At 39.7% G+C, this 26,248-nt stretch overlaps 1 protein-coding gene across 1 annotated transcript in view; it reads right to left on the bottom strand.

Moving 5' to 3' along the window:
- Positions 1-26,248, bottom strand: part of LOC107290598 (rho guanine nucleotide exchange factor 37) — a 46,793-nt gene that overhangs the window by 10,886 nt on the left and 9,659 nt on the right. The window contains exons 2-8 of the mRNA XM_029284779.1: positions 15,163-15,386; positions 13,708-13,831; positions 12,051-12,198; positions 9,594-9,793; positions 8,124-8,254; positions 6,132-6,236; positions 114-224 (exon numbers count right to left, since the gene is read on the bottom strand). Of these exons, the coding sequence (XP_029140612.1) occupies positions 114-224; positions 6,132-6,236; positions 8,124-8,254; positions 9,594-9,793; positions 12,051-12,198; positions 13,708-13,831; positions 15,163-15,378 (1,035 nt within the window). The 5' untranslated portion in view covers positions 15,379-15,386. The remainder of the gene's footprint in view (positions 1-113; positions 225-6,131; positions 6,237-8,123; positions 8,255-9,593; positions 9,794-12,050; positions 12,199-13,707; positions 13,832-15,162; positions 15,387-26,248) is intronic.

The following is a 26,248-nucleotide window of genomic DNA, read 5'->3' as shown; positions in this document are numbered from 1 at the left end:
CAACTCCCAAAGTCCCAGTTTGCCTGAAAATGTGAGAGGGCAAGGCTAAAATGAATCAATCTGATCCTTCCCTTTTCCCAAATTTGGCAAATTAGAAATGAAATAATACTTACATAGACAGGAAAGATGGTGCTGTGAAGCTTTTTTGCAAGGGAATAATATGGTTGGGTAATGTATGGTTCTACATCCAATTCATCCTCATGTGGTTTAAAACTAAGGAACATCTAAAAGATAAAGAAATGAATCTGACAACCTAAAAACATGATTTTATGGGAAACATATCCAGTGATATATGAGAAATCAGGCTCTTCTAGTCACTCAGAACACTTATGGTTATTCAGAAATGCCATTATTATTTATTGAAAAGCGGTATTTTTCAGGAGTTCTTAAACATGCATGAATTATGGATACAATATATAGTTAGATTGAAAGGAGAATATGTGGAAGAAAGGGTTGAAATTTACATTGAATTTTAATCTTGAAGAAAGTTTATAAAATGATGTATTGTTGGTACATGACAGATATATTGTCAAAAATATATAAAAGCAAATTTTAGATATTTGTCAGAAATGTAATCAAACTGAGTGTGAATTTTTCCATCCCTGGTGGACCTACAACAAAAATATTAGGATCAAATATGTATTTTGATGCAGATGGTTTTAAAAGTAAATATACAATTGAAATTAGAGACTTTTCTTTTGGGCTTAATGGATAAACAAATGGAAACATCTTCTGGAACTTTATTCTTCCACATGATAATGGAAGCAAGACTTTATGTGCTCAAAGGTGGAAGGGCTTACAAATACCTACAATGGAAGAATGGATGATGAAACTGGCAGAATTGGTGGAGATGGCACAACTGACAGCCTTGATAAAAAAAGACTTTGACAAATTTTATTTCTACTTGGAAATTTCTTTTGGACTTTTTGTGAGAAAGAAATGAAAAGCTGATTTGGAGATTTGATGATTAGAATTCTATAGGACTATCAAAATAATGCAGACAAATGTTAGTCTTAGAATAAGAGTTTGATGCACGGTTTTTAAAATCTATATCTGTACCAAAGAAAGTCAGAAATCATTCTTTTTAATATTTTTTGTATTTTTTTCTTTTCTCTTGTCCCCTTTTTTTCTGAACTGTTTACTTTTTCAAATCTTTTTTCTGTTTATTTAACTTTGTATTTTTAAAAAATAAATAAAGTTATATATTTTAAAAAGGCATAAGTTACAGCATACTCTCTACAATAGGTAAAGGAAAAAGAGAATGCGGGAGATTGGGAAGAAGGGGGAAAGAAAGCATTAGTCGGTTCCATAAAAGTTAGAAAGTGGTGAATTGTGATTACAGATTAACATTGGCCACTGTCCAGTTTTTATTATAGAAATAATAAAGGCAGGACACAAATCAAATCAATAAATATAGAGTCCAGTTATGATTCTGATTTCTACTTCAAAATTGCAGCTTACACAAAGAATCAATGAAAATGCTATTCACAAGTATTATAAATGGGGGGTTGCAGTTACATTACAGATACTGCTGTGACGTCTCATTCTGGGAGAGTCCTGGTATCTGTGTACTGAGGTTGGAGTAAAAAGTTTTGGTTTGGTGTGACCAAAAATTAAGGCAAATGTTTCATGAACTTTGTTTTACTGAATCATTTCACAAATTCATCAGTTCGTTCACATAGATGTTTCCATCGATCAGAGTCTACTTCTAATTAAATATCCATAAGCATGGTACTCTTCTGTTGAGGAATGTAGCTCTGGAGAAGGCCTTGAGAAGGAAGTGGGAAATGGTTACCCACCTTGAAAAAGTAAAAAGTATGAGAATCAGATTGAGATGACCTCTCCCTTGACCTTGGCCTTAAGGAGGGTGAAGTTTCTCTACAGGCTTTCAAGTTTCTGTTAATGAACCCCCAACAAAGAATTTAGCAAGTAGCATCGGTAGAATTCCTTTAGTGTGTGTTTCTTGGCCTAGCTTGCTTGAACAGCTGACATCTCCCCATCATCTAAAAAAAATGTCAGATGTCTTTTAAGTTCTATTTAAATTGTATTTTATTTTATTTTTAAAGCTAAAATCTAAATGTTTAAAATGTGCCTCCTAGTTACACATTTTGAAGCTGGGTTGCCTAAGAGGAATTTGCAGTATTGTTGCATCAGATCTGAAATCTCATGCAGATTCCTGATGAGGAAATGCTCTCTCTGGGAGAATTTTCTTACCAATTGAGTCTGACATCTTTTTCTGAGGAGTATCTGTGGCTGCTGAGTGTATATTTCTTTTACTTTGCTGGGTGGTTTGATTTCAGAGAAGAGCTCATGTATGGTGCTGCCACGATACTTTTCCTCTTCCCTCTCCTCACATTTTTAATATTCCTCCCGGGTTCCCCACATTTCATGGCCTACGATACAGGCTTGGGGGCTGCACAATTATTCCTTCCAATTCAGAAGTAAGGGGATAGTTATACTACACTCCCAATATCCTACCTGCCATGTGGTGCACCAGAGGTTTTGGAATTTTTCTTCCATCTTTCTCCTCACTTAGTTCCATTGCTGGAATTATGATTTGTTCCTGGACATTTAATTTAAATGTTCCCCAAATATTAAACTGAAGGATGCTCAGCATATTTAATTTCAACAGAAAATGCTATTAACAATTTTGAACACATTACCAATGCTATTAACTATGTTGAACACATTACTTCCAGTTTTGGTATTGGAAAGTCAGATAACAAAATACTCTATTCTTCTGATGCTGCTCGGTTGGTTTCCACAGTTTCTGAACGTAAAAAGGAAGCAATAGACAATCCAATGCACAGGCATACTTGAATATATGCTAATATGTTCCCTTTCTAAGATTTGCTTCCACATTAAAAACTTAATGGATGGGGCTAGCTTAATTGTGGCAAAAAAAAGTATCACTTCTCTCTTTGTCTATGGAGATTCTAAATCAACCAGGTCATGGTTGTCCCAAAGGTGCTTTTTTTCAAAAGGAACCTGGACTTTCTTGGTTTTTTTTCCCTTTGAAAAGGTTTTGCTCCTCATCCAAGAAGCTTTTCAAAGGAAAAAAAAAACCAAGAAAGTCCAGTTGCCTTTTGGGAAAAAAAGTACCTTTGGGTACAAGAATATTACTCCATTCTGATACCTTTAAATTTTGGACGAGCAGCCCATGAACAGATATAAATTGAACATTTGGAAATGGCAAGTAAGATTAAAATCTTGGCTAAAGATCTGCCAGGCTGTCATTTCAAAAGTGTTGTGCTATAAACATTTACCTGTGTCACCATTTTCTGCTGTCATTTCACTATTTGTACTTATACTATTGCGAGCATCAAACAAGAATCAGTTCTAAAGTTAATTCACACATGTGCTACTACTAAAACCCATTATTTGTGCACATGGCATAGATTACAATCCATTAAGGTCCACTCCAGTCCACTTCATAATCTGAAGAATTGTTTGAATGTACCGCCTCATAATATTAGAGGCACAGCAATTATATCCAAGAATTAACTTTCCCTGCATTGATTGAGCCCTTTTATAGCTCAAGGTTCAAATGGTTTTGTGATTACAGTATTCAGAATTAATTCTCATTGTATTTTAGGGAAGTATTTTACGTCTTACCAACCAGCTGGTAATTTCCCTTCCTCTAAATTCACTATAGTTTTGGTTTTTTTTCAAAATCTCCTTAGCCTACAAAGAAATGGTTTTGGCAGGAGATTAGCAATGACTGAGGAAAGTATTTATTCAGCAAATGGTTCCTCATGAACATTGCAGTGGACAATAGATTTTCCCACTTTAAAAAGGAAATCCTCAAATTCATAGCAGAAATGTGTATCCATGGTTCTTAAAGTATCTGGAATATGAGAAAGTATCTCCCTGAAGTACTGTAGAGAAAGAGCAGGAAAAGGCTAATGTTGTAATGTCTTACTATGACCTCTACTAAGAAAGCTGACCGGACTCTTTGGGAATCAAAATCTGAACTAGACAGGAATTGGTCTTTTTATAATTACACTGTAGAGCAGAGGAGAATGACAAGATGCGTCAAGACTGCATGTGTTGCTGAAAATCTTGTTGGTATCAAATTACAATTCTAAACAGGTTTCTAAATAGAGAAATCTTATTTTAATGGAATATGTGGGAAGAGGGTGTCTCTGTTATTCACAAACATCCAGTAAATTGGAGGGTACATCATCAGACTGATTAATGTAATTTGTGAGATCACACAAACAGAATAAAACACCATATTTTTGTCAATGTATTATACAATACCTTCATTATGTAAATTGACTAAATCATAGGAGAATTTTGTCCCTTAAAGGCAAAGTCCCTTGCATCTGCTAACCTGAAATTTCACAGTAGTGCCAGTCCAGTCATTTGTGGAAGTAATTATTTCATGTGAAAGAAGAAGGATGAATTAGGAGTCACATTAACATGGTTTATGCGGTAGGTAGCCAATATCTGTTTTTCTTTAAAAAAATACTCACACCTAGACTTAAAGTAGTGTAAGGACTCTCTTTCTATGGTATCTTCTTCTTACAATGATCACCTGACCATAGCATTGTAAAAATACTGAAACACGGAAAGAAGGGCTGTTAAAGTTTTTTAAAAGAAAGAAAAAAAGAAGGGGAAAAATTGTCACCACCAAAGTCAAGCAACATCTCCTTTTATCCCAGTTCTGCTTGCTCTCTGCTTCTGTATCCCCTTCCCAAAAAGGGTACAGTAATTTTAAAGCAGGGGGAATATTTGACATAGCACTAACTTTTTAATGTGACAGATGGGAGCAATGATTAAATACATGATTGGAAAGTAATCATATTACTTATATTTAATTACATGTAAGTGACATCTAATTTAGCTTTTGTTCTGGCACCACTCAGTATTTGGAATGCAGCCCCTGGCTGACCATGTCTATCAGCCCGGAAAATATTGTGCATCCTTTCTGGAAAGATCTATTGGGTTTCCCCCTCCCTCCTCCTCCACTTGCTTATTCTTACCGGCATTATGCTCCATGAAAGGGGGAGGGTTTTATTTTGTTTTAGTTCAGGGCCACATGTCTCTTTTAGCACATCTAATGCACATCTAATGTCACAATTCTGTGGGCATTGTTGAAGCTCTCTCTCTTTATTTATTTTTTGAAGTATTTTTTTCAAACTAATCCTGCCTGCAGCACCATACATTGACATGCTTCCAGAGTTCTGTTCAAGCATTTAAAAATCCCTAGTATTTTCCTTCTGAATGTTCACTTGGAAGCCCAGCTAATGTACTGCTCCTTCTTTTTTGTCCACTGCCCTCTTTCGAGTTCTCCAAGGTCAATTCCCTGAAGAAGGAGGAATGATAGTAACAGGTGACAGACGTCTAAGGTTACTTGGTTTTCTGAACCTCATATTATTTGCAGCTGGGAATCCTGAAAGCTTGGTTGTGAGCCCACTTAAAGTCCATTAACTTTAAAGAAAGTTTTGCTAGGTTCAGACTAGGGTTCCCTTTTTAGAATGGGGAAAGTTTGCATTTTGAGCTGCTCCTTCGTGAATACATATGCCATCCCACACATTCAGAGTGTATTGATAGAAAAATAATGCATGTATACAGATGGAAAATATAGATTACTTCCAGTGGTGGGATTCAAATATGTGAACAACTGGTTCTCTGTGTGAATGCCGCTTCCGGAAGTCCATTCTGGACCTGGGCAACAAAACATTAGCTACCGGTTCTGCCGAACTGGTGCAAACTGGCTGAATCCCACCACTGGTGCAAACTGGCTGAATCCCACCACTCTTCCAAGACAAGAGTTAAATGACATATATGTCAGTATAATTAGTGCCTGAAGTAAAAACTAGCGGATACATATTGGTTGGGCAGGTACTTGTTTACCACATCTTTTGCACAGACTTTCTTAAATAGACCCCAGCAGCTTCCCATCTTGCAAAAATAGACATATTTTTGCAAGGTAACTATTTTCTTACTAACAGCTTTAAAACCTAATACTGTGGACTTCTCTTCAGTCATGATTCAAAGCAATCCCAGAAACACTAATAGAGACATTGTTGGATTGTCAACCACAAAAATAAATCTCTAGTCAAGTTTCTGCAAGGTGCTCTAATTTCATGAGCTTGATTGAACATGAGATACAAAAATGTTACCTCTGTGTTGTCGAGAAAGCAGGCCACATTCTCTTTCAGATCAATTATAGCTGATGCCAATGACTGAAACTTTTCTTCCACTTTATCAAACTCTTTATCCTCTGTCTAAAAATCAAAGAAAAGACGTTACATTTTGTCAGAAGACAATTTACAGGTAGTAAAAGATCAGTACTGAGCAATGATATAAAAGAAAATAGAATGCCACTAGTGAATACGGATTTCTTCTGTGAATGTCAATCACACTATTCGGAGAATTTCCCTGGGTTCCTTTCTTCTAAGCCGGGAAAAGAGAGCATTAGCAGCCTCCCTAGGGAAGCGCAAGCATCCCTAGAATCAAGACACAGAGGCTGGCTGCTTGAAAAGGAGGTCTCTATCTTTATTGTTCCAAAAATAATACAAGGTTTACTTTTGGGGCAGTTAGCCACAGACTGACCCATCAGCAGTGGTGGGATTCAGCTGGTTCGCACCGGTTCAGCAGAACTGGTAGCTAAATTTTGTTGAGTTCGGAGAACCAGCTGAATGCACACTGCTTCCGGAAGTCCAGTCTAGGCCTCAGAGGCCTGGAGGAGGCCTCCCAGGCATAGAATGGCCTACCAGAAGTGCGTGGATGCCACTTCTGGAAGTCTGTTCTAGGCCTTGGAGGCCGGGAGGAGGCCTCCAAGGCATAGACTAGCCCACCGGAAGTACATGGATGCCACTTCCAGAGGTCCGTTCTAGGTCTCGGAGTCCCAGGCCTGCATCCAATAAGAGAACCAGTTGTTCAGGTATTTGAATCTCACCACTGCCCATCAGTAAGACATGCGAGTGAGATATATGGTGTTATGACTGAAGTAGGGAACACAAATGTGACACATGGCTTTTATGGTGACAGGAAATACTTTACTTGTTATCTCCCTATCAGAAAAGTTCCTGACCAGTCACATGGCATAAAGAACATGGGAATTGATGTTAAAATTCCCATGCCTTTTAAATGTTGATTGATTTCAAGCTGCCTGTCTGCTTTCTATTGCATTTAAGGAATTATTGTATTTTATGAATGGAGACAGGGTTTCTCTGACTCCAGATCAAAAGGCTGTTAAAAGAAGGGAGGGAGGAGGGGAGAGATCAGAGGCTTTTTAATTTCTATCAATACTTATACATTTATGTTGCAAATGAATAGGCGAATATGGTATGCAAAGCAAATATCTGCCATCTCTGGAGTTCCCAGAAATTATATTATTTCTGATAAATACACACTCTGGATCAACAGGAAAGTCTAATGCAAGCATATACTCTTCTATTGGATCTTGGAAGAGGCAAGAGACAAATTGCTGGAAAATTGCTATGCAAAGAGAAAAGAGAGGATTGAAGGAAATTTATTTCAGTACGAAAAGCTGATTTCACTAAATTTGCTTCATTTCTTGAATTCTTTTTTTTTTCATGTTAATTTCACTGCCCTAAGGCGGTTAAGTTGAGAGTTAAGGAATATCAGTCCGATTATTATTTCCACACAGGCTTCCCAATGCCATCAGAGATAAGCTAATTTTAAGCAGGGTCATAATACTTTATCTTCTACAAACAGGAACTAGTGCTAAGCCCAATGTCTCAATTAGGGGTGTAATGAGGAGTGGAAAATGCTCGGCATGCTTGCAGCACTACATAAATTACTACTCCTATCATTACATGTGAAAGAATCATCCTCAGCCAGGTCACAAGCAGAAGCTGTTATGTGATCTCCTCCCAAAATATGTCATGATCCACAAATGAAGCACATGAACTCTTAAAGACTGCAGTGTGATATCCCCGAAGCTGCCTGAGGGCATCTTGAGGGCATTGGGGTGAATTCAGTTGAGTGGAATGGAAACTATGGATGAGACAGAGGGTCTTCATTTCCTAGAATACTCAGTCTTTATAACTCTTCTGTTTATAAACCTCTCTTCGTTCTTCTTTACCATTCCAGATCAGCGCAGGGCATACCGTACCAGGGCATAGAGCAAAATGACATATACTTACCTTGGTCACAATTCCAGCTTCATGCATGAAGAGGCGGCTCAACCGTGCCGTCTTCTTGGCAATGGAGTGGGTATTGATGCGGGCCAGACGTTCTCGCAGAGTCAGATACCCAGCCTTGTTATATTTATCTGCTGTCCTCAGTCCAAAAGAGGAGGAAGGTGAGAAATGTAACAGAACAAGTTATATAAGGCAGGAGGAAAATTTTCTGGCAGTTTAATGATTCTTCAGTAGATGTAAGAACAAGAATACCTTGGGAAAATTTAATTTTGATACATTTGGATACACTCATTAACAACAAGCTAAAAAGCAATCAAATATAGGCTGAAGAGATTTTCCTTCCCTAAGAATCCCCAAATTTAGTGAACCATAACTCTGGGGTCCTTGGTGCTCTCTGAACTTGGTTATTTTCTTGCAGACTTTTCATTACCCAACTAAGTAACATCATCAGTGCTAGACTGATGCTAGCACTGATGGGGTTACCTAGTCAGATAATGAAATGTCTGCAAGAAAACAACGAAGGTCAGAGAGCATCAAGGGCCCCCAAGTTTAACCCTGAGCTACAAATATTCTCTTCTATCAGAACCATAACTTCTATCACTTCCGGGACAGCACCCTGATTGAGAATGATGGGAACTGTTGTCCAACACATCTATTGTACTGGGAAGGCTCTGCTATAATTATGCAAACAATTCTGACAAGACAAACCTACAGATTGCTACATTATGACCTTATATCACAGGGGTCTTCAGACTCGGCCCTTTTATGTCTCATGGACTTCAACTCCCAGAATTCCTCAGCCAGGCACACTGGCTAAGGAATTCTGAGAGTTGAAGCCCATGAGTCATAAAAGGGCCGAGTCTGAAGACCCCTGTTATATCATCTTGCAAGCTGATCTGTTTCCTATTCAGTTTTAGTTCAGCTTTGAAGCTAAGTTCATTAATGGCTGGTTCCAATTCAGTAATGCACATTCCTGAGGCCTCTCCCAAAGCAGAATGATGCCTTCAAATGTATTCTTTTCTTTCCAACGTGACTTCTCCATTGTTTGCATGTTCGGAAGTGCAGCAGAAAACATCTGTATATGAATAATGTTGACCATTGTGCTTTAGACCCAGAGCTATAAGTGAGTTGTAGCTGATTAATTTCCTACATCGCAAATGCTGACTCAGGAAACCGCTCGCTGTGCCAAGGTGGAAATGATATTAGAGTCACATTTTTAAAAGTGCTTTCCCTTTGTTTTTGTTTGCCATTATTAAACTTTCAATATCCCTAGGTAAACTCAAGGAAATTAGATCACAAAGCCCTGCAAAAAATACACCAAACATTCCGTAGAGCCTGATTCACTTGACCCACTCCAGATATATCGCATTACAATTTTCAGACAGATTATCGTAGGGGGATTGAGTGCTATTGGAAGTGGAAGGTTCCTGGAATTCTGCAGTAGACGTAGCCAGAAAGATCTATCTCCCTTACCTATTTCCTTCCGCCTTTTATATTCATTGATATTGGCATTCACATCTGTCATAGCGGTGGCTGCAGCCTGCAGGGCTCCATAGGCACTGTCAGTGCCTGAAGTGTTTTCCACAATCTTCTGCAACAACAGTGGATATTTTGTGATTCGTTGCACTGGCATCACCAGGAAGAAGCTCAGGTTTGAAGCACCAGTGTGAGGCCTGACCAAGAAATGCATAAGGATATCAGTCAGAGCATGTTGGGTCCCCTCAAGCAAACAGCGCCATCTATTGGCACCCATCAAACACACTTTCTCCATCATGGAGCTTGTTCTCTGGAATAAGATCCCTCCCACTCCCTGCCCAGAGATCCATGTCAATCCCCCCCCTCCCGCCATCCTGCTAATGTTGCAGGAAGCTTTCAAAATCTGGCTTTTCTCCCAGACCTTGGGGTGGGGTCCTTATGGAGCCCTATAGGGGATATTTCTGTTAGAGGCAGTGGGTTTGTGTAGATGCAGGGATTTTCTTGTTTTCTTTCTTGTTTTTTTATTTTATTTTATGTAAGCCACCCAGAGTCGTTTTACAATGGGTGTCCTCTAAAGCTCCTAAATAAATAAATATCAGGATGTAAAGTGGCTTTAAAATGCTCCAGCCTTCCCAAATGGGAAACTGAACATTTCATACGTATTTAACGGAGAGGCAGGATTTGCCTTTTACATCTCCATGTAATTATTTGATTTGCATCTCATTTTTATTTTGTACAGCTCAAGATAATGTACATAATAATTCTTTCCCTCAGCATGATGAGGTAGATTGGGGTGAGAAAATGTGCCCAATGCAGTCATTCGATTGGCTCCCTTGCCTAAAAGAAGACTAGAAATCCCATCTCCCAGTTTCTAGTCCAATATTCTGTCCACTATGTCAAACTGATTATTTTTTATTTGAGCCTGCAAAAAAAGCCCCAAAACAAAACAAAATCCACGAACCGAATACAATAGCCATCCTCCCTTCATAATATTTCAAAGTATCTGCTATGTCCATTTGATAATCCACCTCCAATTGTTATGCTTGATTTTCAATCAAGCTAAGGCATTTAATCTTTAAAGCCCAATGGTTCACTATGACCATGTCATTGCCTGTAACATGGGCAATTCGCCATCATGTTTGAGGATTACACATTAGCCATTACACATTAACAGTGCAGGGCTGGGCTCTAGTTGATAGTAGTGGAGGAAAGGTTGTTGTTAACCTAGGGCGTTGTTACATTAGCCAGAAGACCATTGCAAAGTAGTAGCTTGGCTGCCAATTTACCAGCTCTGTTGTAGGACAAGCTCACACACTTCCCAAGGTGCTCCACAGGAGGTAATCTGGCTTTGCACTGAAAAGAAAGACAAGCAGCTCTTCCAATAGCATCATCCAAGACTCCCTCCCTTTCCTGGAGCCACCTTGTAAATGGGTGCCACAACTGGGAAGGTTCAGAGCCAGCAGGAATCTGACTGCCTGTACAGAGTACCAATTCCTTCCCCCCCCCCCGCCAAGTGGTATCTATTTATCTACTTGCTTAGAACATGCTTTCAAACTGTTAGGTAGACAGAAGCTGAGGCAAGTGACAGGAGCTCACCCCGCTCTGCAGTGCTAGGACTTGAGCCACTGGAACAGAGACCATTTCCAGCATTATTAAGCAACTGAGCCGCCGTGCTTCTGGTATTTTGTGATACACTCCCTCTGGACATAATGATTCAATAGCTTCTTCAATAGCTTTTGGGGAATGGCTTTTAAAATTCAATAGCTTTGTTTTGCTCACAGAGCATTACTAGATAACATTTTTTTTCATCGTACCTTCCATGAAAAATAATATCCACTAAAGAAGGAAATATGTTGTAGTTTGCACGATGCCTTTTTATTAGTAGCCCAACTAGCATGTTAATCCCTTTGAAAACTCATTTGGCCCAATGGCCATCTTATCTGATGACACTGAATTCGGTGAAGGACAAGAATAAGTTTTGAATCTTTCCATAAATTCATGGAGCATCACAATTGCAGGTAATTAATAGAACCCAATAGTAACCCAGTGGTTTCTGTTTGCAGATCTACTTGTTCCTTTGCTTTTAAACATGATTCATATTTAGCAAAAAAACTCTATGTTCAAAATCAGATACAAATGGCATTAGTTGACTTGCTTCGCATACTACTGATTTGTGTGGACCATGGCAGATTTACACCCTCTGGTTTGGATGTGTATAGTGATTCATTTGGGGAAAAAAAAGAGCTGTCATCTCTCACAGCTATGCTCCCTTATTCAAGTATCTGTTTCAGCAAGCTGAAGGGATGAAGTGACCCAAAGGGCACAGATGCTGCCTACCACTGACTGATGTCATTGCCTCGTTAAACCCAAGGCTGTGTTTCTTGTAAAGTAAAAAGGTTAACATACTAAAAAAATATGGGTTGTATGATTGCCGCCATCATAAAGTATACTTACACAGTAGTAGTCAAGGTTTCCATAATTTCTTTTTGCAATCTTGGCTCCTTACTATAAATATCCAGCAGTAAAAGAGCTTGGTCATAGTCTCCACAATAAATTTTATAGACATTCTCCATTTCTGCTTTGAGCTCTTGAAATAAAGTGCCTACCACAACAAAATTGTAAAACAGTCAAAATGAAGATTCCCAAGACATGTGTTGTATATTGAAAAGCATCAATGCATCAAATTGTTCTTAAGTCTCATTAATTAGCCTCATTTTTGTGCAAGGATGAGTATATATAACTTTTCAGGCTGAAAAATAGTGTATACATTTGAAGTACAGTGGTACCTCAGTACTCATTGTTAACTGGTTCTGGGGGGCCTGATGAAAAGCAAAAATGATTGGTACCAAACACATTTTTCCCATAAGGAATAACATAGTGAATCACAATGCAGCCGGTACTGACAAGGTCTAGCTCAGGGGTAGGCAACCTCGGCTCTTTTATGACTCATGGACTTCAACTCCCAGAATTCCTGAGTCAGCATAGCTATGCTGACTCAGGAATTCTGGGAGTTGAAGTCCATGAGTCATAAAAGAGCCGAGGTTGCCTACCCCTGGTCTAGTTTGTGCATTGAGTACCAAACAAACAATAAGTACTGAGGCAAAATTTTCATGTCAACATGCAATAAGTACCAAATTTGATGAGTTTCAAAGCCGTTAAGTATCAAGGTACCACTGTATAGCTGGCTAATTATGAAATTAAGAAGCTATCACTTCACTATCACCCCCAGGTCCTTGAACATGCCACAGCTCTCAAGGATGTTAGCTCACATTTCAAAAGTGACAATTGAATAAAGCAGGCAGAATTTCCAAAGAATGGGATTTCAACTCTATTCTCCCTTGGATTCCTCTTTTGCCTGCTTCTTACTTACCTGTCACAGTGCAAAACTCTTCTTATCATTAGGTCTCATGTGAAAGATTATATTAGTCTCACTTTACACTGCCTCCTTTTTTATCTACTGTCTTTCACTACCCATTCTTCCTTTAAACTTTAAGATCCTCTGCTTATTTTATCCCTCTCTTTCCTTAGCCACTCTGTCTTTTCATTTGGGTTCTCCAGCATTCTTCTCTTTCTTTCTCCAAAGTGTTCCCTGGAGTGCTTTGAAGATTGTTCACAGATGGCTTCCTAAATGTCTCCTTTTATGACTCATACCATGCTGTCTCCAGAATCTGAACTCAAAAAATTAAAGATATCTAAGAAAAAAAACATATTGACTTCCATTTACTTAGCAAGCACAATAGCATTTTACTCTTTTAGAGGTTAAATGATCTCTCTTTAGTCCATAATTCGATGTACAATCTTGAAATAACTTCGCTCTTGGATAATATTCAAAATAACTATTTTCTTCTGCTACAAATAGTAAAAGTAATTCTGGAAAATCACATAAATAGCAGATTAACATCAAGCTAAGTAACACTTAGATCTTTCAACTCTTGAAAAGATAATATTGAATCCAGCTTTTAAAACATTAGGCAATCTGACACTGCCTCATAGCGCTTGTATTAAAGTTATCGAAGTATTACTGTTGTTATAATAAAATGTATACTATTGCTTTAATAATAACAGTATTTAAAAACTATGTAGTAGATACATCATTGTGGATACTACCTACTGATATGAAAAAGTTGTTCATGCCCCTGGTTCACAGAAGCTTCAAGTCCTTTCAACAAACATTTGGAAACCTGCAGGACATCATCTATATTAGAGAACAATCCTTCCAGGTCAATTTCAGGCAGCTGAAATAGAGTAGTACAATGTTTCAGTTTCTTCTCTCAGCCAGCATATGCCCCTATTCTACAAGACAAAGATAGTTACTATCTTTTAACCATGATATTTCTGTCACAACATTGCTTCTAAAACTGTAACCATTAAACGTCTATAGGTTGTATATTCTGAGAAATCCCTTTGTATTTTTGTAAGCAGCTGTATCATGCTGCTTTATTGGTCTATGGACTCCTCAGGTGCAGAAGTTGAGAGCATATTGTTGAAGAATGAATCTATAGAATACAACAGCTGTGTCAAGAGTGAAAATCTGGCAGCTACAGGCCTCTTTGATTTCATCTTGCCATTAGAGTAAGGGGGGGAGGGGGAGAGAGAGATGATGCTTTCGAATGGGTTAGTTAGAGAAACGAAACCTCTCCAGTTCTGGGGAAGTTTGCTGAGAGAGGCTGCCTGGAAACTGTCAAGGACATTCTAGCCAGTGTGAAGAAGATAGCAGACGATTGTCATAACAAAGAGAATTTGTTTACATGAGCTATGTGGACATCTGGGGGGGGGGGTTCCGCTGGGAATGTCATTCTTATATGCTATGGTTTGATGCCTTGGGATTTTAGAGTTAGTTTTCCTTCGCCTATACCAGGGGTAGGCAACCTTGGCTCTTTTATGACTCGTGGATTTCAACTCCCAGAATTCCTGAGCCAGCTATGCTGTTTGCTTTCCTGGCTGTCCAACACTTTGCTGACTCAGGAATTCTGGCAGTTGAAGTCCATGAGTCATAAAAGAGCTGAGGTTGCCTACCACTGCCCTAGGACAGTGATGGTGAACCTTTTAGAGACCAAGTGCCCAAAACCCGCCCCATCCCCACTCCGCCTCCCGCCCTGCCTGCTCTGTCCCCACTCGCCCCCTGCCCTGCTTGCCCAGCCACACACCGCCTCCATGGCCCACCGCAGATTGCCCAGGCAGCCCTGTAGTGCCATGGCAGCCACGCCCTCCACCCTCACCCTGCAGCAGCATCTGTATGCTATGGGGCATGAGGGTGGAGTCTTGTCCCTGCTGCCCGGCTATGTCCTTGGCTGCGCTGCTCTGTGCGGGCTGTGCCCAGGGGTGACTCTCCTCCAGGGGGGCTGCTGGTGAGGAGGGGGTTGCGGGGGAGGCAGGACTGGGGTGATGGTGCACGTGCCCACAGAGAGGACTCCGAGTGCTGCCTCTGGTACGCGTGCCATAGGTTCGCCACCACTGCCCTAGGATATTGCTACTTATACAATATAGGATTCCCTGTTGTAGATACTAATTTTTTTTTATCATAACTCAAGTGCTGATGATTACAGATGATCTCTCTTATTCTCACCTGTTTTTTCTGGAGGTGATCGCGGATATTAAAAATGCAGAGCTGAAGGTTGTGCACATAGTTAGCCTCTGTAGTGATAAGCTCATCTATGGCCATTTGGTGATTCAGCTCTGGTTTGTCAGAAGATGCCAAAGTGTCATAAATATGTTCATAGATATGTTCCTCATCCTCTGAAGCCACCTTGGATGGAAGTTCTTCATAGCTGTCATTTGCCATGTTAGCAGCTACAAAGGCAGAATGAGAAGTTTCAATCATTGCTCATACGAGCAATAGTCAGACCAATTTTTAGGTTATAATTTAACAGGAATTCTTCCTTTTGTTTACTATTACATTTTGAAAATATAAGGAGAAAGTTAACATATACTGGCAACAGGTTCTCAATTGTAAATATTTATCGTTCATAAAGGGATTTTCCAATAGCAAGAATTCTATTGGCTAGTATTTACACTCAGTTGATAGTAATTATTACATCGAAATAATACAAGATTTTAGCAACATCAGTTCCCACTGAATCCAAGTTCTTCCCTGATCAATAGATTCCCAATTTTCGTTATACACCAACATTTTGTTATAGTTACCCACTATATCTGAGTGGTAACCTATAATTTGAAAAAAAACTTAATTGTTCTTAAGTAGTTATTATGAAACCTGAATTTAATTCTAAACAACTGTTTGGGATTCCCCCTATTTATTAGCAGGGGGTGTTGGGCAAGAAAAGTCAGTGCTTTTTTTGTAAGAAAAAAGGTGCCAGAACTCACATCTTGTTAATCTTTTATTTACCTTTCTCACATAGTCAATCACTGTACACACACCCACACACATCAGTTGTGTAACGAAACATAACCATCATCACCGCAGTAAGCACTCAGCTCGCGACCACATGACCAATCACAAGCCAAGCAGTGCCCCAAGCCGAGCAGCCGGATAAAGTACACATGCATTGGACTTGACACACAAGCAGCCCGCATGCACCATTTTAATGATTTTTCCGTCGACCTGCTATGCTCGACAGGGCGATTCAAGTCCATGTGGACCAAACATCAAATTTTCAAAAGTTACTTTTAAAACTTGGAAAATCTGTCAAAAAAAGGTGCCGGAACTCTGTTACGATGAGTTTTATGACAAAAAAAAGCACTGAGAAAAGTAATATAGATATGAAACTATTTCTTTCTTCAATAGATTCCTGGCTAAAAAGAAGAGCCTCTCCTTGGCAGAGTTTTAACCATGTTGTGGTGCAGAATGAGATAACCCTCCTCCAAGAGATCCTTGCATTAATAAAGCTGTTCTCATGATCTGCCTGACCCCCTTCGCCCACATTAAATTTATCATTGCACCCATGAGAAGGGATCCCAGAGAACAGATACTGTTGAACAAAAATATGATTTGATGAGAAAAATTCAAGCCACTCCTTGTGACTTTCCGTCATGACCCCCAGCTTCATTCAAAGAGAAGTCCTTTCACATGATTGATGTGAAAGGGGCTTTTAAATTTTGAGGAGAGTTCATTGACTCTTCCTGCCATGACATCATACATAATTCTACATAGTGGCTAAGATCATCCACATAAAAGTTAAGAATGGAATTAAAAGGGATGAAACTGCCTATTTAAAAAAATGGAAAAGCTGACCATTGTTGGAGGCATGTAACACTTCTCAGTGATGTTTCTAAAGCACCTTGAGCCATGCAAATCACAATTCCGTGACCTTAAAACATCCTTTTAAAATCAATACAGAGGAAAAGATATTGCTGCTTGCCTGGAACAGTGAGATAACCTTTCAAACTATTTTAACCGATGGATTTTTTTTTTTAATCTCAGCAATATTCAATTGAATGGTAAAATGTTTTATTTTCAGGGCATAATTCCAAACAGTACTTATCATTTTATACATCATTATCAAATTATTACTACCTAATTACTTTTTTAAAAAAATTGTAGCTATTAATTTACTTAAGTACAGTTAAATCAAAAAGGTGAGGTAAACTATCCAATAATTTACACACAGGCTAGCCAAACAGAAGTGGTCATTTGCTTGACATAACTTTGTAGTCTTAGAAATGACTGTAAAACTTAACAAATTCAGTTCTTTGTATTTTTATCATCTGAAGTTATATTCTAACCCTTAATTTATTATTTATTACTGCATCAATGAGCGACAGAAATTCTCATCCCAATTGCCATCATAATCCAAAGACTCCCTATTGTATGCCTACATTTTTAAAAAATAAAAAATAAAAAACTGACTAATAGAAAATGTTGCAATACAAAATAAATCAATAATTAAAAGCACAAGAATATCTCAACAATCATGAATAAAAATTTTAAAGTGCTAATTATGTAATGTTTGTTTGTTTTAAATGCTATCAATTTAAGAGGCTAAATAATAGAAAATCTTGGATCCTTGTCTAACTATACAGACCTTCATTGCATAAGAAATTTTAAAAATGGGGGGGAAAGCCATAGATCAGTTTCTTTTTATGAGTAAAAAAAACACAAAGTTTTGACTCACTTTCAGGACTGATTTATGATGCCATTTATTTTCATGGACACGAATCTACTTTGTCAAATAAATGCATGGCCTGTTATTGTCAGATGACAAGCCTAGAAGGTGGAAGAAGTGATATACATTCACTTATATAGAGTCTTTGCAGCAAGGTTGGATGCAGAATACTTTTTTACATTAATATCTATCAAGAAGTAAAACACAAGATTGCTCCATGCCCCTCTCTGCTGGCCTTCAGATTGCTCTCTCTCCCACTTCAGTTTCAAGGCAGGTGGGCCTATTGCCAAAACACTGAGCTATGGTTATCCAACATTTTATTTTTTTTAATGGAACATCTCAAGGCTTTATCTCCGATTTCCCAAAGTGTGGTCTGCAACCCAGTAGTTGTTCCACATGGTTAAGGTCAGGCTATTTGAAGGACTGCCTCTCCCCTATTGCATCTACCCAGTCCACCAGGATGGGAAGACAGGTTATTTTAAGGGGTCCCATTGATTAGGGATTGCCATCTGGCTGGACCATGAAAAAGGGCCTTCTTGGTGGTGGCCCCTTCTCTGTGGAACATCATCACCCCTGAGGTACAGTTGGCTCTACATTGCTGCTTTTTTGAAAGGCCCTATAAATAGGGCTTTGTTAGCAGGTCTGGGACCACGAATGGAAACAGAGCCAATCAGGTTAATTTGACTGTTGCTGCCATGGGATGGGAGGGGGAAGAGAGGGGGAGGTTTTTATAAGTTTTTTATATGATGGATTTTTAAAAAAAAATTATAAGCCACCTAGAGTCACATATATGTGAGTAATGACTCTCTTGGTGAATGTCTATGGAGATTTTTATCCAGGTCATACTTATTCCAAAGGTGTTTTTTCATGAGGCAACTGGACTTTCTTGTTTTTCTTTGAAGACTTTTTGCTTCTCATCCAAGAAACTTCTTCAGCTCTGGAAGAAGCGTCTTGAAAAAGTACCAGTAGGACACTCTTTTACTGGGGATCAGGTTGGAGGACAAAGGAGAAAATCTGAGCCCTGGTGATTGGATTAAAAAAACCCTTATGCTTATGGAAAATCCAATCTGCCATTTTGGGTGTGGAAGAAATACAAAAATATAGATCATTTCACAGATAAGAAAAGTTGTGGATGTGAAAATTAAAAAATTAAAAACTTTCATTTTAACCTTGAATGCAGTATGTGGTTGTAAAATTGTAATTGTATGTGAGAATGACTTTGGGAGACAGGAAGAAGAGCTGCAGCCTAGACAACAGTCAGATAAGAGGCAGTTGAGTCTGCAGAAGGAACTTGGATGTGGCAAGCATTTGAGAAGGGACCGTCCCTAGTTTCATGGACTGTAAAGTTGAAGTTGGAAGAGATGCATCTACAGTACTTCTTCTGAGTGTGTGTCTTAACTGGGTTGCCTTGAAAGGCTAATAAATGTTACCAGGACTACAACTAATAAATGGGGCTAGTACAAGTGAGAACAATGAGATAAACATTTCTTGGAGTCACACGTATTTTAGCACTTAGTAATAGCTATAGCATTTAAGACTTATATACTGCTTCACAGTGCTTTACAGCTCTCTCTGAGCAGTTTACAGAGTCAGCATATGGCCCCCAACAATCTGGGTCCTCATTTTATCGACCTCGGAAGGATAGAAGGCTGAGTCAATCTTGAGCCGGTGAGAATCGAACTGCCGAACTGCTGGCAGTTGCCAGTCAGCAGAAGTAACCTGCAGTACCACATTCTAATCACTGGGCCTCCATGGTTCAGCAATAGCACTTATACTTATATACCACTCCATAGGGCTTTACAGCACTCTCTGAGCGGTTTACAAATGTCATCATATTGCCCCCCCCCAACAATTGGGATCCTCATTGCTGAACAACAAAAGTTCCATAGCAATCCAGATGGGATGGTCATGGTTGAGGGATGCTGGAAATTATACCGCCAATGTTTCATGTGTTGGTTGGGGGAAGTTTTGGTTGATTTGAAGAGCAAACTGGGGCTTCTTTTAATATGAGTGATTGGTGCTGAAGACACCCAGTTTGCTCTTCAAATCAACCAAAACTTCCCCCAACCAACACATGAAACATTGGTGGTATAATTTCCAGCATCTCTCAGCCATGACCATCCCATCTGGATTGCTATGGAACTTGGCTTCCTTTGAAATTTCTAAAATAATAGTTGCTTTGATGCTATTAGCAAAAACCTAATGAACAATGAACATTATAGGCAGTCTTTATTTAGCAACCCCAGTTGGGATTGGCAACTCTGTCACTAAGCAATGCAGTCATTAAGTAAAATTTCATGTGATTGTGACTTGCAATTTTAATGCTGGTTTGTCCATTAACTCTGCTTGTTGGAAGCCAGAAGTTGATCAAATGGCGATTGCATGATGGCAGGATGCTGTGGCAGTCATAAACATCTGCCTATTGGGAAGTGCCTGAATCTCTATCACATTATCACAGGGCTGCTATGATGATTATAAATGTGAGGACCAGTCATAAAGCTACCTCTTCAGTGCTGTCATAAGTTCAAATTGTCTCTGATCAGGGCAGTCATTAAGCAAGGATTAACTAAACCACATCCTCAGTGTATGGAAGAAAATAATCAGTTGATCACTAACTTTATCCAACAATTAAATAAAATGTAGATCTGTAAAATAGATTTTTTTTAAAAAAATTCAAATGGTTAGGAAACCTGGCAGGTGCCAAAGATACTGTTAATCACGACAACTTGGTTATTTTGTTTCTTATCCTACAGCAAGCTTTGCTCTTTAAACTGACTTAATTTTGGTTGACTCAAGAGATCACCTAAATCCTTTCCAGTCTAAATTCAGGATGGATTACAATATGAAGACTTGGTGCTGATTTCTGGAGGAGCCAGGATGGGGTTTGTTCTTCTTCTTGACCTCTAAGGGGCTTTAGATATTATCAGCCATAGTATCCTTTTGGACCAGCTATGGAAGTCATGGTATACTAGGGTGGTTCTACTTTTTATTTGCAACTAGTTGCACTGTGGGCATATTGAGTCCAAGATCTTGGGTTTATGTAGTCTCTCAGGGCTCAGCATTTTCTCCCTTCCTATTTAATATTGATGAAAACTTCTGGGCCATGTCATCAACTTCACAAGGCTAGACATCGTCAATATTCTGATAATATCCATCGGTACCCCAGGCCAACCAAATGATGCTGCCAAAATGTTATCACAGGCCTGGAGGCTGTTGGAGTCTCGATGGGGAAAAACAAACTGAAGCTTAACTAGGCAAGACAGAGAGGCTATGGAGGCAAGGATCATCCATTCTGAATGTTTAATGATCTTGGCTCTGGATGGGTTGCATTTCCACTGAACCAGTATGCAATGTGACAGTCTTTCTGGACTCACAGCTTCTACTTGAAGAATAGCTAGCAGGTTTGGCCATACATTCTTCTGGTATGTAATTGAACTTTCTTGGAGCTGCCTCAATCAGTTCTCCCAAGAAAGCAGGACTCTTGAAACGGCATCATTTCAAAAGGAACTTTTATTGGGAGGGGTTGACAGCAGGAATAGAAGGCAGGATCTGAGGGTTTCCTGTGCGAATCAAGTAATTAAAAGTGTCCATAGTAACCCTATCCTAACTGTCCATCTGGACAGTTCAAACAGGCCAATCCGCAGGTGTGAAAACACCATGGGAACAGAGTGATAAGGCACCGCTTCCAAAGCTGTTAGGTGGTCTATGCCATTTCTTCCGTGTTCGGAGATAAGGCAGATGGCCGGAGGTACATTCCATTCTCCCCATTTGAGACACATCAAAGAGGATAGAATAAGAGACAGAGCAAAGGAAATACACATCGGCACCTCAAGCTTCCCCCTCCCCCCCCCAGGAGAATGCCAGAACCTAAAAAGAATAAGAAACCCCATGCACACAGAACATAGGGTTCTGACAGGAAGGCACTATTCATGGTTACTTATGCCTTAGTCACCTTGTGTGTGATTACAACAATGTACTCTACAATAGGCTGTCCTTGAGGACTACTCAAATGGTACATTAAAGGCATTCCCTGGTATGTCTTCTACAACTACTGTGTTTCCCTGAAAATAAGACCTACCGTGAAAATAAGCTCTAGCTTGATTTTGGGGGGTGAGCCTAATATAAGCCCTACCCCAAAAATAAACCCTAGTTTTGGGGCAAGGCACATGCCTAAAAATCAAGGTAGAGTGCGGATGGGAGGTGAAGCTGCTCCATACACCCCACAAACCCCACACCCACTTACTGTTGCAGCCTGCCTCTCCTTGCTGGCCCACTTCTTCTGCAGTGTCCCCCGGGCTGCATTTCACAGTCAGAGGCCTTTCCGAAAGGTTGCTGGATGCCATCCATAAACCCTAAATGGTATAGGATCTGGGCCTTTTCCCAGTTATCAGTAAAATCCTTCAGAGCCTGCAAAATCCTAGAGTTGGCATGACCCAGTCCCACCTATAAAGCAATGTCATATCATGGGAACTGGAAAGCATTCTTCTCTGTCGTCTGGAACAACTTTACTTCCAAGATCTATGTAGTCTCAAGCTTGACTGCCTTTAAGAAAGTGCTGAAGAGCTGGGGGGGGGGGGTTGCATTTAATAAACACCTAAGAAATCATGTGAACACAGAGGACCAATACAGTTAAAGGATGAAGTAGCACCATTACAGAAAAGGTTCTTGAGTCCAAGTGATGAGAAAGAGATTCATGCCTTAAGTACAAGACATAACTTGTACAAGAGAATTATTTTGATAAGCTTTCAAGATTCTGTGACATTATGTTACTAATAGGAAAGCAATCTAGAAATATCTCCAGAATCCCAGTGTTTCTTGCCAACCTCACAGGACTTGACAGTTTTGAAAAGGATTGTACTGACCCAGATGGAACTGTTGCACAACCTGAGGTCCTCCTAAAGTCTTAGCTGAAGCTTAAAAGACAACTATGGCTAGAAGGGCATTTGCACAATTACATTTTGTGTACCAATTGTGCACATTCCTGGATCAGGTTTGCTCTCAGTTACTTTCCTTCTGAATTACTGCTATATATCCTACACCACACAAAAATTGCAACTAGCCCAGCTAGTCCAAAATGTGATAGTATGTGTAGTTATGTGTATATCTTAGCAATAGCAATAGCATTTAGCCTTACATACCACTCCTCAGTGCTTTACAGCCCTCTCTGAGCAGTTTACAGAGTCAGCATATTGCCTCCTCGTTTTACCGACCTGAGAAAGATGGAAGGATCGAACTCCTGGCAGTGGGCAGGGTTTGTTTGCAATACTGCATTCTAACCACTGTGCTACCATGGCTCCTTGGTCTTGGTTCACCCCTTGCGATAACACCAGCTCATGAACTACTCTGGCTCTCAGGAGGTTTCTGAGTAAATTCAAGGTGCTGGTTGTCATCTATAATGCCCTTCATGGCACTGAAATGGGTTATCCATCTGTCTCCTATTTGCCTGCAGAAATCCAACAAAGTTGGCACACTTCTGGTCCCCTCAATTAAGCAATGTTACCTGATGGAACCAAAGAAACATGCCTTTTCTATTGCCACGCCTGCTCTGTGGCCCTGACTCTGATTACTTTCCATAAGGCATTAAAAACTTGATTCTTGTCATGGGCGTTGGGCAGGATGTTTATGAGTCCATTTTTCAGGGGTTATGTGCATTGCCTCTGGCATGATGTTTCTTCGGGAGGGGCTTGTTGATTTTTTATTCTTATTTTAACTGTTGTTTGCTAGTCAGAGTCATATTTCAAGCGGGAGGGCATAAAAACCAAATTAAATAAATCAATAAAGTCACTGTAATGACTCTTTAAAAATAAAATCACAACCAAGGGAGCAATATTCCTATAGAGATTTTCCATGACTAAAATGTCCATTTGCTTCTGTATTTCCTGCTGGGTCTCCAGCAGAAGGTACTAGTGGCTGACAATGTCTCTTGCAAATAGCACTGTATTCCGCCTACATGCTGTCAACCCATTTGTGCCTGAAAAGAGAAGGAAGACTTGAACAGCTAAGGCAGGATGTGGACAGCACAAGCATCAGCTACCTAATTAGGTTATTACGAAGAAAGAATTGGTATTTCAATTATTCCATGCCTTTTAAACTACTATGGCGCCATTCATTCATTTCCCCCTTTTTTCATGTCCTTTAGCTGAATACCTAACTCAATATATGTGAAAGCACTACAGTGTAAATGATGCCTCATATTTGAAGGACACCTGCAGGGCCAGCAGAACATTATGGCAAAACGCCACTGCATTTTTGCCTTTCCTGAGCATTTATTGAGGAATGGAGGAAGTGCAATTTCCATTGCTGGAGTAACTCCTAACCTGGATTAGGACTGAGCTTCAGCCACACTGTGAGAGGCAAGACCCCCCATGTTATCCTTGTCACCCAGACCACTCACCAACCATGAGCATCCCTGACCTGTCAGTGAACCCCAAGCAATAGAACAAAAGACCACCTATTTTTCTGCCCATGTTCTGCCCGCTGAAATTTCCCTCTAGGAAATTGGCAAATATCAACAGCTCAGTCAAGACCATAGAAAATCCCCTCAAACTATGGAAACACAGTGTCAGTACTAGCTGCACTTTAACTGTGAGAAGCCAGGTTTACTGCAGGCATGCGGTATTCAGTAACAAAGAATGGGAAATAAAGAAGGAATTCCAAATGAAATCAGGAAAAAAAAATTGTTTGCAATTCAGTCACAAGCAGTTCCTACAATGAAGTTTAAAAATGCCAGAGTGATGTAGTTGTTTCAGGTGCTAGCCTAGAAACCAGGAAACGGAGGTCTAGTCCCGCCTTAAGCATGAAAAACCAGCTGGGTGACTTTGGATCAATCATCTCTCTTAGCCCAATTCAACTCACAGAATTGTTGTTGTTGTTGTGGGGAAAATAGGAGGAGGAAGGAGTACCATGTATGTTTGCTGCCTTGAGTTACTTATAAAAGTAATAAAAAAAGGGCAGGATAACACGACCACCACCCCAAATCCAAATAGCAAACACAGAATAATTATTAAGAGCTATGAGAAAGATAAATGCTTCACAAACACAGATTTCCCTCTTCTATAAGTTCTCAGTAGTAGTGCAATACCAGTGAACAATATCAGTCTGATGAAAAATAAGGAAATAAGGCCGCAAATTCTTCCCACCTCCAGTTTTTCCCCATGCTTCTCTTTTCTCCTTCTCCCAGTTCCTGTTGCAAACTCTTTCCCCCTTTTTTCCTTGTCATTTCCTGTTTTCCTCACTTGCACATGTAAAGAAATCTCTCACCTGTCTGCCAAAAAGATCATCTGAGCTTGGAGTCCCTCATAATCAAACATGTGTGTCTGGTTGTCTTAATATCCCACCCTGTCATAGAGGTGTGGCTTTTGTTTTACAATAGGAAAAAATTGCCCGTTTAACATCTATCTCACTTCCCGAACGAAAACTTGCCCAGGAATCAGATCCCTTGGATTTCCTGCCTCTCAGTCCCAGAGTGTATAAGAATCTCTGCCTTGTTATTGTTTGGCATCTCTCTTTCTCGGAAAGCAGCAAGTGAACATTGCAAAAAATATGGTCCTTGTGCACTTTCCTTCCAAGGGCAAACAGTCACTGACTGTCACAAACTTCTGACTCAAGGCTTAAAAACATTTAAAAATTCTATATCTTTTTAAAAATGGAAACCTTTTAATCTTCTTTTTTTCAAAATGAAACTGTCATCCCTAGAGCAGACTTGCTGGAAGATTATTGTGAAGCACATACATGTTGTTTGTTACAGAAAGTAGTGAATAAATGCTGACTGAAAAAGAATATACCTCATTCTATTGTTCTTATTTCCTTCCTGCTGGCAGAAAATTAGAGGAACTTAAGTCAGATAAAGAAAATTGTTCCTGAATTCTGTTTAATTGTTTCAAATGAAAAGAAAACACTGACTAAAATTTCCAAGCAGAATCATACCATCAAGATCAGGGTTTTGAAACAAGAAGATAATCAAGAGTTTGCAATCTGGGACAAAATAGATTTAGAAAAGAATAGAATAGAGCTGGAAGGGACCTTGGAGGTCTTCTAGTCCAGCCCCCTGCTCAAGCAGGAGAATCTATACCATCTCAGACAAGTGAATGTCTAGTCTCTTCTTGAAAATCTACAGTGATGTAGCTCCCATGATTTCTGGGGGTAAGCTGTTCCACTGGTTGATTGTCCTCACTGTCAGGAAGTTTCTCCTTAATTCCAGGTTGCTTCTCTCTTTGATCAGTTTCCAACCATTGTTTCTTGTCCTTTCCTCTGGTGCTTTGGGGAATAACATGATCCTCTGCCTTGTGGCAGCCCCTCAGATACTGGAACACTGCTATCATGTCTCCCCTATTTCTTCTTTTCTTTAGACTAGCCAAGCCCAATCCCGCAGCCGTTCTTGGTATGTTTTATGTTAGATCGCGCAGGCAGTAAGACACGAGTCGAGTGACAGTCAGCTCTTGGTTTATTGGCAAGGCATAAAGTAAATCCGGACTGGCATCTGGGCCAGGGGAGCCCTCTTTTATGGGATTCCCCTGGCTTGTAATCACACAATTCCATTGGCTGGTAAGACCCCGTTGCTAGTTAGCCAACCAGCAACGGGCATGAAAC

Source organism: Protobothrops mucrosquamatus, unplaced genomic scaffold (assembly GCF_001527695.2).
Source record: "Protobothrops mucrosquamatus isolate PMUCROS unplaced genomic scaffold, P.Mucros_1.0 scaffold935, whole genome shotgun sequence".
NCBI lineage: Eukaryota > Metazoa > Chordata > Lepidosauria > Squamata > Viperidae > Protobothrops > Protobothrops mucrosquamatus.
The sequence above is the reverse complement of the archived record's forward strand: the minus strand, read 5'-3'. Positions and strand labels throughout refer to the sequence as shown.